This window comes from Bison bison, unplaced genomic scaffold (genome assembly GCF_000754665.1).
Source record: "Bison bison bison isolate TAMUID 2011002044 unplaced genomic scaffold, Bison_UMD1.0 scf7180017864296, whole genome shotgun sequence".
NCBI classification, from domain to species: Eukaryota; Metazoa; Chordata; class Mammalia; order Artiodactyla; family Bovidae; genus Bison; species Bison bison.
In genome coordinates this window covers 3,778,815-3,791,270 of record NW_011494868.1, presented here as the reverse complement: position 1 = coordinate 3,791,270, position 12,456 = coordinate 3,778,815, and the positions used below count along the sequence as shown (strand labels likewise).

At 41.0% G+C, this 12,456-nt stretch overlaps 1 protein-coding gene across 2 annotated transcripts in view; it reads left to right on the top strand.

The window, feature by feature from the left end:
* The window catches only part of TSHR (thyroid stimulating hormone receptor), a 154,538-nt gene that overhangs the window by 80,967 nt on the left and 61,115 nt on the right, over positions 1 to 12,456 (top strand). For both annotated transcript variants that reach the window (XM_010850879.1, XM_010850880.1), the window contains exons 2-3: positions 4,786 to 4,857; positions 11,103 to 11,177. In XM_010850879.1, the coding sequence (XP_010849181.1) occupies positions 4,786 to 4,857; positions 11,103 to 11,177 (147 nt within the window). The remainder of the gene's footprint in view (positions 1 to 4,785; positions 4,858 to 11,102; positions 11,178 to 12,456) is intronic.

Genomic DNA, 12,456 nt, shown 5'->3' with positions numbered 1-12,456 from the left:
CTTTCTTTGGGATTGGAATGAAAACTGACCTTTTCCAGTCCTGTGGCCACTGCTGAGTTTTCCAAATTTGCTGGCATATTGAGTGCAGCACTTTCATCAGCATCATCTTTCAGGATATGAAATAGCTCAACTGGAATTCCATCACCTCCACTAGCTTTGTTCAAAATTACTCCCTAATAAAACCACCATCAAACCTCCTTAAGGGTTGAAGCTCACACATCTGGGGTGAGCTAGAGGTCACTAAGGTATCCACATATTATCAATACACTAACTTATTCTGCAGGAGGTTCATACTAAAACTGTTGGGAAAAATGGACCAAAGTCTCTGTAAATAAATATGATATCTTCAGTATTTAATTAGCTAGATGTTATGTCCTAGCCAATGATATTTGCTCTTTATTAGAAGAGAAATAGATTCTTTGAGAGAAAATTCTTTCTACATGATTTTGTGCAAATCAGGCTAATAACATTTTAAAAGCTGGGGAAGAAAGAGGAGACATGTGGTGAATTTTAGAGTGGAGACCTAGACAATTTATACCAAAAGTTAATATATACATATATTTTTTAAACTCATTAATGAGTTCATTTTTCCAGATTATGTACACACTATTATGAATATATCCAGGTAAAATGTACAATCTGCAAATAGAATTCAACAATTTATATGATCAGCTACCTTTCTGCTAATTCATTTAACATTATTGAAACCAGTCTTATGCATTATAATCATCATGTTGTTAACTAAGTTCATTCAATAAATAGATAATTCACTTTCATCTTAGGTGAAGACTTATAGCTTAGGACTTGTGGCTCAGCAGGTAAAGAATCCACCTGCAATGCGGGAGACCTGGTTTCAATCCCCAGGTTGGGAAGATCCCCTGGAAAAGGGAAAGGCTACTCATTCTAATACTCTGGCCTAGAAAATTCCATGGATTCTATAGTCCGTGGGTGTCAAAGAGTCGGACATGACTGAGCTACTTTCACCATGCATATTCTATCATTAGTAAGACAGTTGCACTGAGATATGTAATTCTTATAATTATATTCATATGGGTGGTTTTCTTTGGTGAGAAATTTGGCCAAGAAGAATATCTTGTTTTGTGAGCATTTCAAAAATTTTGTCTTTTAAAGCACATTCTACTCTTTAGGTGAAGAAAAAAAAATTATTTTCCTTCTAGTCTTCTGGGTTCTCAACTAGGGCTTTGTAACCAAAGACAGAGTAACAAGAAGAAAGCATAGAGGTGTGTTTAAAATGAGTTTTACATGGCATGGGAGCTTTATGAAGAAATGGAGACTTGAAGAAGTGATGAAACCTGAGTGATCATAGGCTAGTGTTCCACTCTTTGATGAAGAGTGGTGGGAAAATGTGATAGGATGGAGGGGTATGGGCTAAGACTAGTAAACTATGGGAATCGTGCAAAGTCTGTTCATTCAAATCCCCTAGCATCCCCCTGCCTTCCCCATAAGGCTGTGCTTCTCTCTGGGCATTGGGAAGGCACCTCTCACAGGAGGGTTTTATGACTTGCTTCAGAGGGTGAGGCAATAGAGGGGGTCACAAAATCCTTCTTACACCCTGCTTCTCACATTCCCCCAGCTTAAAATATTCAATATGCCAACACAGTGTGTTTTGGGATAGTATATTCCGAACTCCATCAACTGCAATGAACTCAGTAGTTGTGTGTGTGTTTACATGTGCGAAAGAGAAAGAGAGAATCCCAGAAACGTGTATTACAGATTTCAGAAATTCATATATTGGAAAAGAACATAAACATTGTTTGAACCTTTAATGCAAAGGCTTTTAAACTGCATCTAAATGCTATTTCTGCTCCAAGTTAAACTTCTTAGAAACCATTGTTACTCTAATTTCCTTTTCCAATATTTATTTATTTGGCTGTGCAGAGTCTTAGCTGTGGCACATAGGAGATCTTCAGGCTTCGCTGCAACATCTGCATTCTTCAGATACAAGATGTGAGCTCTTAATTGCCACATGTGGGATCTAGTTCCCTCCCTGACAAGGAATCAAACCCAAGTCCTCTACATTGGGAGCATGGACTGTTAGTTACTGGACCACCAGCAAAGTCCATCTGGTGGGCTTTTAAATTTTTTTAAATTAAACATAGATCCTTTACTTTTGGAGACAGAATTTTTGCCAATGCAAGTTACAAATTAGGTCCATATGACCTACAAGCAGCATGTGCAATCTTAGATAAGCTTGCCCTCAAGATCCATGCCTTAGGACATGCTCTATAAGTAAGACTGTCTTTGAGCTCAAGAAACTGGGTCTCTTCAGGTGATACCCAATAGGTGTGTATCTTATCTTTTTGTTTTCCTTAGGCTTGGCCCAATTTGACTGGGAGATTTTAGTTGCAATGACTTGTTATTCTTTTTTTTTTTTTTATAACTTTAGAATCTTGGATCTGGACCAATTGGATTTAATCAGTCCAATTGAGAGAGTGTAATTAGGAGAGCCGTGAGGGGGTGCAGGTAATTTACAGGCCCTGGATTTCTGGACTCATATGAAGGCACATCGCACTTGATGCCCAATCACCAATGTCGCAAAGGGCTGACATTCTACTCTTTTGTTATTCACATCACCTCTCTCTGCCCTCAAGTTAATAGGCCCTTTTAGAAATTAATTTGGCCTTACTGATGATTTGATTAGGCAAGTTACAGATTTACTTCTTGATAGACAGACGGACATACTGGGTAAAAAGAATGGCTATAAACAGGTCAGTAAGGTGGTGGTGAGAGGGGAGAGAACCCATTCTGTAGTCCCGTAATTAGATCTTTTGCTAAGCCTGTGCCTCTGGACCATGAATTTCCCATTTCTCAGTATTTTCTCTCCTCCTTGGTAGGACAGAATAAGCCAGAGTGAGCTCAAGTTTGTTTCCCTTCTACAGGCTGTAGATAACTAGCTTCCCCTGAGGGCAGACTTTGTTAAGAATAGAGTGCTCCCATATACAGTTGACTCTTGAACAGCATGGCTTTGAACTGCCTGGGTCCCCTCATTTGTGGGTTTTCTTCTGTAACAAATACGACAATCCTACATGATCCAGCAGTGGTTGGTTGAATCTGCAGGCACAGAACCACACATACTGAAGGCCAACAATAAAGTTATTCATGGATGTTTTAAAGTGTGGGAGTTGATGCCCCTAACCATCCCCTCCAGTGTTCAAGGGTCAGCTGAATTTCCAAATGCTTCCTTTTCCCCCTCCTCTGACAGAAGCACAAAGGGATTTTTTCCTTAATATTTGGTGGAACTCCTGGAGGTAAATCTCACAAAACGGTGAAGGTCTACCTATAACTAGGTTGTCCTGGAGTTTTCAGTTCTCAGAGTTGCGTGCACGCACCTCTGGCAATTTCACAGCTCAGGTTTTCATGAATCTGTACCCTGGCACTGGTCCCCCCACCCCAGCCACCCCTACAGTTTTTGCTCATGAGTCTCTGCTCTGAGAAGTGCCGACTCCTGTTTGTCTCTCCTGTCCTGGGGACTGTGGTTTGTCCTATCTTCCCCTCCCCCACAGATCTAAAAAGAGTTATCGATTTTTCTGTCTGTCTAGCTTTTTATTTATTGTTAGGAGGGAGGTAGGGGACTTCCAGGCTCCAGTCAGACAGAACAGACACCAGAATTTCTAAATACATTTTAATCACTGCAAAAATTCGTAGTTCAAAGACTACGGAGATCAAGGAAATCAAGTATTGAGAAATCACCCTGCAGCCTAGAAGGAAAAATACACAATTTCAGTCTAATAGCTTTAAAAAAGCTTTACCAACATGCAAATGGCAAAAACAAACCCATGAAGAAGATAATAAGCATGTGCATTGGCTTTTTGCAAACTGAGTTAGGACAACAGGTACATCTTTTTCCATACAGAATTCAAGCGGTTGCCATAACAAAGAAAAAGTGAAGTGAAAGTCATTCAGTCGTGTCCGACTCTTTGTGACCCCATGGACTGGACTATAGAGTCCATGGAATTCTCCAGGCCAGAATACTGGAGCGGGTAGCCTTTCCCTTCTCCAGGGGATCATCCCAACCCAGGGACCGAACCCAAGTCTCCCAAATTGCAGGCAGATTCTTTACCAGCTGAGCCACCAGGGAAGCCCCATAACAAAGAAAGGGAGTAGACAGTGGAGGGTCCGGGTGGAGAGACACGCTAGAATGCATCAAGGTGTCTCATTGCACAGGAAAACCAGTCTCAATCTTCTGAAAAGTATCAAAAATCAAACAGGAAGAAAAGCCACACCCAGTAGTTTGCATATGCAACTAAGACACCATGATCCTCTGAAGCATTAGGTCCTTGTTAGTCATTTATTTCCAAATTGCAGCAAATTCATGATAAGATCAAGGTAATGATTGAATAAAGCTTTGCTTGGGCAAAAAGGTTATAATCATTCCACTATTTTTAATCCTCTTAGTATACTCTTAATAATACTCTGGTGGCATTTCAAGATTTTTTATTGACAAAGAATTCAGTAGTCCTAATAAACTTATGAATATATTACGTTGCCCTTCTGTTAACAGATTATGATGTTATACAAGGCACACCATTTACTGCAAATTCGAAGGCAATGCCTGAAGATTTATTTTCTGCCTTTGAATCTCTTAATTCTGGTTTTGTTGGGGAGAAAATTATTTGCTTTTCATCGAGTATTATTTTTGTTGATGATGATGATAAAATATATATTGTAATGACTGTCATGCTTCTAATAATGTGTTCTGTATAATTAGGGTGGGTTACTAGAAAAATCTAATGGTTTGGAACTCTGTGTCACTTTTTTTTATAGGAAGTTTATAGAGACTCATCTGAAAACCATTCCCAGTCGTGCGTTCTCAAATCTGCCCAATATTTCCAGGATGTAAGTCACATTTTTCTAATATAAAAAGATGTTTGCAATTGTGATATGGAGTTTTCTAACGGGGTTCTATCAAGAAACACACCTGTTAAATATTGCACTTACGTAAGGCAATGATGTCTACATTTTCAGTATGAAAATGAAGTTTATGTACAAGGTGTTTATTTGATTTTGCTGCATCTCCACCCCCTAATCCCTAGATGATTTTTTTAAACCTAAAGCAAATTTAAGTACCTTTGGGTGTTAAGAACTTACTAATTCTTAGTGTATGTCAATATATTTTGATACATGGCAAAACCTTAGCCAGAAATCTCTCCCAAAAACAAATATATATCTCTCGAATCTATCTATCCTCATTACCAATTCTTGATTCTCTTTTCACCACCAGTACAAATGTTAACATTTTCTCATAAATGTAGTCAATGATTTCAGACTTCTCACTTAAAAAAAGAACTAAAAATAATTCTTAATCATAGAAAACCAAACTGCTGTACACTCAAGAGTGAGGAGAAAAAGAGTTTCCATGTTGCACTGATGAGTGTATCTGTGTACGAAATGAGCCAGGTTTTTATTTTAAGTCATTGATTCTGACAAGCAGCACAGATAATCCAGGGACACCAGTAACAACACCGCCAGGAGCAGCCTGCGTGGTCTCTGGCTGAAATTAGTCAGTTCGTGACCACTTATTGTCTCGTGTGTCATTTCAGGGGCAGTTGTGGTTTTTAGTTGTCACGGCCGGAGAGAGGGGTGCTACCAGGATCTGAGGGCTGAGTTGAAGGATCTGCTCAACACCCTATAAGGCGTAGGACACCCCACACACAACCAAGCATGATCCAGACCAAAATATCAGTAGTGCTGATGCTGAGGAGCCACCCCAGCTGAACGTCTCTGCAGCTTGGTTTTTTTCCTACCAGCCCTTCCTTTTTTTCAAATTCTTGTCTTCTTTGGTTTCTGTGCTGTTGTTCCCTCCCTCTTTTTAACATCTTACCCTGACTCCTCCCCCTGTCTCCTTTCCTGGCTTCCTGTCTCATTCAGATCCTTACATACCAGTCCTTTGTTTATTTTGTCCTAATTCCTCTATGCCCTCTGCCCCTTGAATGAACACTCTCTTGCCTTTGGACTCACTGTTACCTAACACAACTAATTCTTAAAGGACTATCTCTAGCTCTGACTTGTTCCTACAGTTCAGGGCTATACTATAGATTTCTTTCTTTCTTTGTTTAAATACACTGTAGAGCAGTTTTAAGTTTACAGCAAAACTGAGGGGAAGGTACCGAAAGTTGCCCTATACTCTCTGCCCCCTGCCACGCACACTCTTCCACATTATCAACCTCCCCCACCAGGCTGGTACAGTTGTTATAATTGGTGAGTCTACACTGACAGATGGATTTTTTTTTTACCGTCTGAGCCACAAGGGAAGCCCAAGAATATTGGAGTGGGTAGACTATCCCTTCTCCTGCAGATCTTCCCAATCCAGCAATTGTACCAGGGTCTCCTGCGTTGCAGGCAGATTCTTTACCAGCTGAGCCACCAGGGAAGCCCTTATGTCCGACTCTTTGCGACCCCATGGACTGTCGCCACCCAGGCTCCTCCATCCATGGGATTTTCCAGGCAAGAATACTGGAGTGGGTTGCCATTTCCTTCTCCAGGAGATCTTCCCAACCCAGGGATTGAACCCAGGTCTCCGGCTTTGTAGGCAGATACTTTACCGTCTGAGCCACCAGGGAAGCCATTAGTGTCTCTACTTGGCTATATTCACTCATTCATTCAGTGAATAGTTATTGAGCCCTACTTTGTGCCTGGCACTTTGCTAGATGTGTCATATACAATAGCTGACAATACTCACAGAACCTCGTTTCCTTCCTAAGAGAGTAGCAAGTGCCATGATGGAGTCAGTTCCAGGGTGACCTAGGAACTCATGTGAGAAGTCTGTTACCTGGATAGGGGGTGTGGTCAGGGTAGGCTTCCTGGAGGAAATGGTGCCTAATTTGCGATCTATATTGTCTGGGGAAAAAAACAAAAAACAGATGAGGGAACGATAAGTCGAAGAAGAAGAAAAAATGGCTGTCAATGAAATTAAAAATAAGTTTGTGGAAGCTGGAGCTTAGTCTCAAAGTGAGAACAGTAGAGAAGAATAAAACTGGGACATAAGTGAGGACAGGGCTTTGTGAATCTTTTGAAATCTCCCCTAAGGAGTTTGAAATCTCCCCTAAGGACTAAGCCACAGGATGACTATATACAGGGAAGTGACAGATCAGATGTTTTAGAAATATGCTAAAACAGATGTTTTAGAAAATATGAAATCTGGGAAGTGACAGATCAGAATATACAGGGAAGTGACAGATCGGATGTTTTAGAAACATGCTCTGTCTGTGCTGTGGAAAATGGGTGGAAGTGGAGCAAATTGGAGGCAGGAAGCTAGTGAGGAGGTTGACTCAGTGCCCAGCGAGAGGGGTGGCAGACTGAATGCGGATGACAGACGGAATGGGAATGGCTTGAGCCGTAATTTAAAAAAAAGTGGCTAGGTTTGAAAAATAAGGGAGAAGAGAACAAAAGTTGGTTGACTTGGAGGTGGAGAATTTCATCGTTGTTTCTGACTGGGACCTGTGTGTGGTTGACGAGCACGTTTGCCAAGGCAGAGAAGTTTTCTGTGCATCTGCTATGGAGGGGCAGGGGATAAGTCAGGAATTCAGTTTGGGGCACAGGGCATTGGAGGTGCCTTGGAGGCATCAAGCAGCTCTATCTAGTGGACATCAGGGTATCAGTTTTCATCAGTTCATTCAAGAAATATTTATTCATTCCCTGGTATATATCAACTTCTGGTCTAAGTGACTGGGATACCTCAGGAAACAAATGGACAAGGAACCGTGCGCCTGTGGAGTTTACATTCAAATGAAAAGAAATAGCCAAGGAAGCAAAAGCATGATAAATAAATATGTTAATTCAGGAGGGGATTTGGGTATTGAAGCAGACTAAGGACCTTAAAGCTGGAAATCCCAGGTATGTAGGGGAACTGGGGAGAGATTTGGGTAGAGATTGAAACTTGAGAGTCACAAACAGGTAGAAGTAACGTGACCAGGGAAAGGCATCAGAGAGGCTAAAAAAAAACTGAAGAAAGAACAATTATTTTAAGAGTATGAGGTCCCTCGGGCGGCAGGAGGGAATGGCATCCAAATAGAGGGTTGACCTGCAGGAAGATGGGCATCCTTGGTGCTGTAATAAGAGAGTCGTAGTATGAGGTGGGCAGAGGCAGGTAAATTAATAGGCTTCTTGGAGGGGAATTCCAGAAATTCTCAACTCAAGGTTTTGATCTTTTCTACAAATTATTAAAAAGATTATCTACTCATACTGAGGGTAGAATGGGCAGGGTTAGAAATTTGAGAAGGTTTAAAATAAAATGATGGACAATAAAAGAAGGAAGGTTAACTGAGATGTTCAGGATGTCCAGGCAGATCTGAAGGTCCTGAGGAAGATTCCTCCAAGGAGTCTGTGCTGAGATTCTCCAGTCTAGATTAAGCACACCCAGAATCCCATCAGAGAATTTATCACTCCACGTGTTAATCCCATTTACCAGTGTGTATCTCTCACTACTGTGAGTTCCTAGAAGCTCAGTGCCCATTTACTAACATATAAAGTAAATTTTCAATGTATATTTCTTGAATGAAAGCATACACACACACATAAAAAGTCCCATGGACAGAGGAGCCTGGCAGGCTACGGTCTATGGGGTCGAAAGAGTCCGACACGACTGAGTGACTAAGCACACAGCACAGAGAACAGTCAGGGAGCCATCACATCTCAGGGGAGGAGAGAGGTCAGCAGGAGGTTTGTCTGGGACAGTACACTGTCCCACCTATTATTCTGACAAGTATTAATAGTACCATTTTTTAACTCACAAAAATATCCTATTTTGGATGATAGACGATATGGTTATCCTAGTGATTACATACAACTTACATGCTAAGAAGAAATTTGAGGAAGAGGTTGGATCTGATTTTTCCTGATTATAAGAATAGGACAAGCTGTTAGGGAATCATTGCTTTTATCCCACTGAATAAATGGTTCCTATGTGTTGTCTTTGCAACCAAGCTATGGCAGCCTTCTAAGGAGGTATCATACAGTTGGAGAAATTGGAACTTCATTTATTATGACACGAGCTGAATGACTAAAACCTTAAGAAAGCTTTGCCCCTCCTAAACTAAGAAATTCAGGAGAAATACTGGAGCAATGGATAGGATGCAAAGTTAAGAAAACAAGTTTGCTACCTTCGTAATTAAGCTTGTCCCTCAGATTGCTCAGCTTCACCCACCTTAAATCCCCATGTCTACACAATAAATTCTTTTCAACATCCTCAATGGTTTCCTCTCTGTCAGAGATATGACATTTGGATCAAAATAATTTATGTAATGTTATCCACAAGTGGCAAGGGCTTGGGAGACCCGACAAATCAAAGGATTACTGGTTAGAGAGTAGATAATTCGAGATGGAAAGGACAGGACCCTTAGAATGCTCACAACACCAGTGGTAAAAACTCAGATGGAACAGTCAGCACTCCTCTTAGAAGCAGTGCATTAATGAAAACATTTTACTGGCAGATTCAACTCAAACTATACTCCAGGGGTTTTTAACTTTGCCTTGTACCTTAGAGGGGCTTCCCAGGTGGCACAGTGGTAAAGAAACGTCCTGCCAATGCAGGAGACGCAGGAGACATGGGTTTGATCCCAGGGTCAGGAAGACCCCCTGGAGGAGGGCATGGCTCCCCACCCAGTGTTCTTGCCTGGAGAATCCCATGGACAGAGGAGCCTGTTGGGCTACAGTCCAGAGTGTTGTAAAGACTCACACATGACTGAGCACGCATGCACATACCTTAGAGTCATCTGGGAAGCTTTTTAAAAATAAAAGTATTTGACCATCCCTTATATACTCTGAATTAATTATTCTGGACCGAGTCTTAAGACATGTTTCAAAAGCCTCCCAGATAGTTCCGCTGTGTGGCCAAGGTTGAGAAGCTCGGCTCCACATACAGGTGGGCACCATCTATTAATCATTAATTTTCCCAGATCTCATAGAAATGCCTCTCAGGAACATGCAGTCCTTGAATCTGGCTGCATTAGTCATTCTTATTACGGAATGGAATTTAAGGAGACTATCTGAAATATCATCCCTTGTGTATTCTTCATGAGTTGTTTGTTTTTTTTTTTAAAGTACTTAGAACTTTGTGTTGCCTTTCCTTTACAAAGTTCAAAACCAACCTTGAGTTTTCAGCCTCATCAAAATAAAAAAGCAAAGTCTTGAGAGAGTATACAGCTACCACTGCATGGAATGCTCCAATAGAGAATGGTAGCTTTTTCTTCACCTTTGAAAAGTGAAAGTGAAGTCTCTCAGTTGTGTCCAACTCTTTGCGACCCCATGGACTGCAGCCTACCAGGCTCCTCCGTCCATGGGATTTTCCAGGCTAGAGTACTGGAGTGGGTTGCCATTTCCTTCTCCCAGGGATCTTCCTGACCCAGGGATCGAACCCGGGTCTCCTGCATCACAGAGAGACGCTTGACCCTCTGAGCCATCAGGGAAGTCTCTATCTTTGAAAGATGAAAGAAGTCTCATCTTTGAAACAACATCTCTACTCTCACGCTGTTAGGTACTCCATTAAAGACGCTTCTTATTCATTTGTGTATTCTATTCTGCTGTCTTTCACTTTCTATTTTGAGTAACTAGCCTATTCATTCATTTACTCATTCATTCACTTAATTACATATTTATTGGAAGTCTACTACAAGACAAGCAATATGAAAGGTACTCAACATTCAGTGTTCATCAGACACCAGGCTCAGTTCTCCATTTCAGAGAACTGGCTGTCTAATGAGACAACATAAATCAAATATCATCCAAGCACTTGCAAAGTTTCACTGTGATAATTAGTGGAAGGAGAAGTTCGTGGTGCCATGAGGCTATCCTGTGAGAAATTTGACCTAATCAGGAAATTTGGGGAAAGATTCTAAAGGAAGTATCAGTTCAATGAAACCTGAAAAATGAGTAAGACCAATGAATTGGTAAACTTTCAGATAAAACAGGATCTAAAATAGTAGTCGTAACTACTTTTAACATAATTAGGGAGAAATCATGAGGGTTGTACCTGTTTCATGACCTGGGATGCCCCTGACAAAGCAGTCACATCAGAATTAATGGTATGTTTGCAGTTCACGACCTTACTAACTTTCTACCTTGTCTTTTACTTTTGTGACATTCAGCTACTTGTCAATAGATGCAACTCTGCAGCGGCTGGAATCGCATTCCTTCTACAATTTAAGTAAAGTGACTCACATGTAAGTACAATGAAAAGTGCAGCATAAATCCAGGCTGCAGCCACTTTTTTGGGGGGGGGGTTGTCTTTTTATTTTTTTAGTCAGAAACTTTGTATTTCTACATATCAGGCATTTGTCTCTGAAAATCCAAATTGTTGTTGCTTAGTCACGATTGTGTCCAACTCTTTGCAACCCCATGGGCTGCAGCACACCAGGCTTCCGTGTCCTTTACCATCTCCCGCAGTTTGTTCAAACTCACATGTCCATTGAGTCAGTGATGACATCTAACCATCTCATCCTTTGTCACCCCCTTCTCTTCCTGCCTTCAATCTTTCCCAGCATCAGGGTCTTTTCCAATGAGTCGGCTCTCACATCAGGTGTTAAGTAAAACCTCAAAAGATTCCACTACCAATTCTCAAGTGTTTCTCTCCATTTAAGTATTTGCTAAGATACAAAAGACTTTGTTAAACTGAGGAGCAACGTACATCCACAGCCCTTTTTTGATTGATAATTTTGGGGATCCAGCGACTTCACTTTTACTTTTTACTTTCATGCACTGGAGAAGGAAATGGCAACCCACTCCAGTGTTCTTGCCTGGAGAATCCCAGGGATGGGGCAGCCTGGTGGACTGCCGTCTATGGGGTCACACAGAGTCGGACACGACTGAGGTAACTTAGCAGCAGTAGCAGCAGATGGCAATAAGAGCTGTTTTCTAGAACATGGATCAGAATTTCTGTTAATGATTAAATTCTTAACTTGTTCTCACTCTCAGTTTATATTAATTCATCCTAATTTTCACTTCCATGGCAGAAGTTAAAGACAAAATTAGAAGTCCTCTTCCTAAATTGTCATTTCTATTACTGCTGTGTTGTAGATTTTATTGGCATGGATATCAGTAAGTCTAAATATTTACTGGCTACCTACTAGATTCCAGCTTCTGTGCAAGTTTCTGAAAAGCTAACATTTTCCCCCTCAATTAGGAAAGAAAAATGTAGCCTTGTGAGATTAAAACAGGAGTGAAGAACTCTAGGTTTTGAGTTGGTCAAAGTGGGGTTAAAACCCTGGTTTCTTTGCCTGTCATTATCTAACCTTGATGTTCCCTGGTGGCGTAGTGGTTAGGTCTCAGCAATCTCATTATCTAACCTTGGAAAAGTCACATAATCCTTCCTAACCTCAGTTTCCTCATTTGTAAAATAATGGTAATAAGAGTTCCAACTTCACATGCTCATTATAAATACTGAATGACACAATGCACGGAAGCATTGAGCACACTGCCTATGCACAGAGGGCTTTCCAGGGG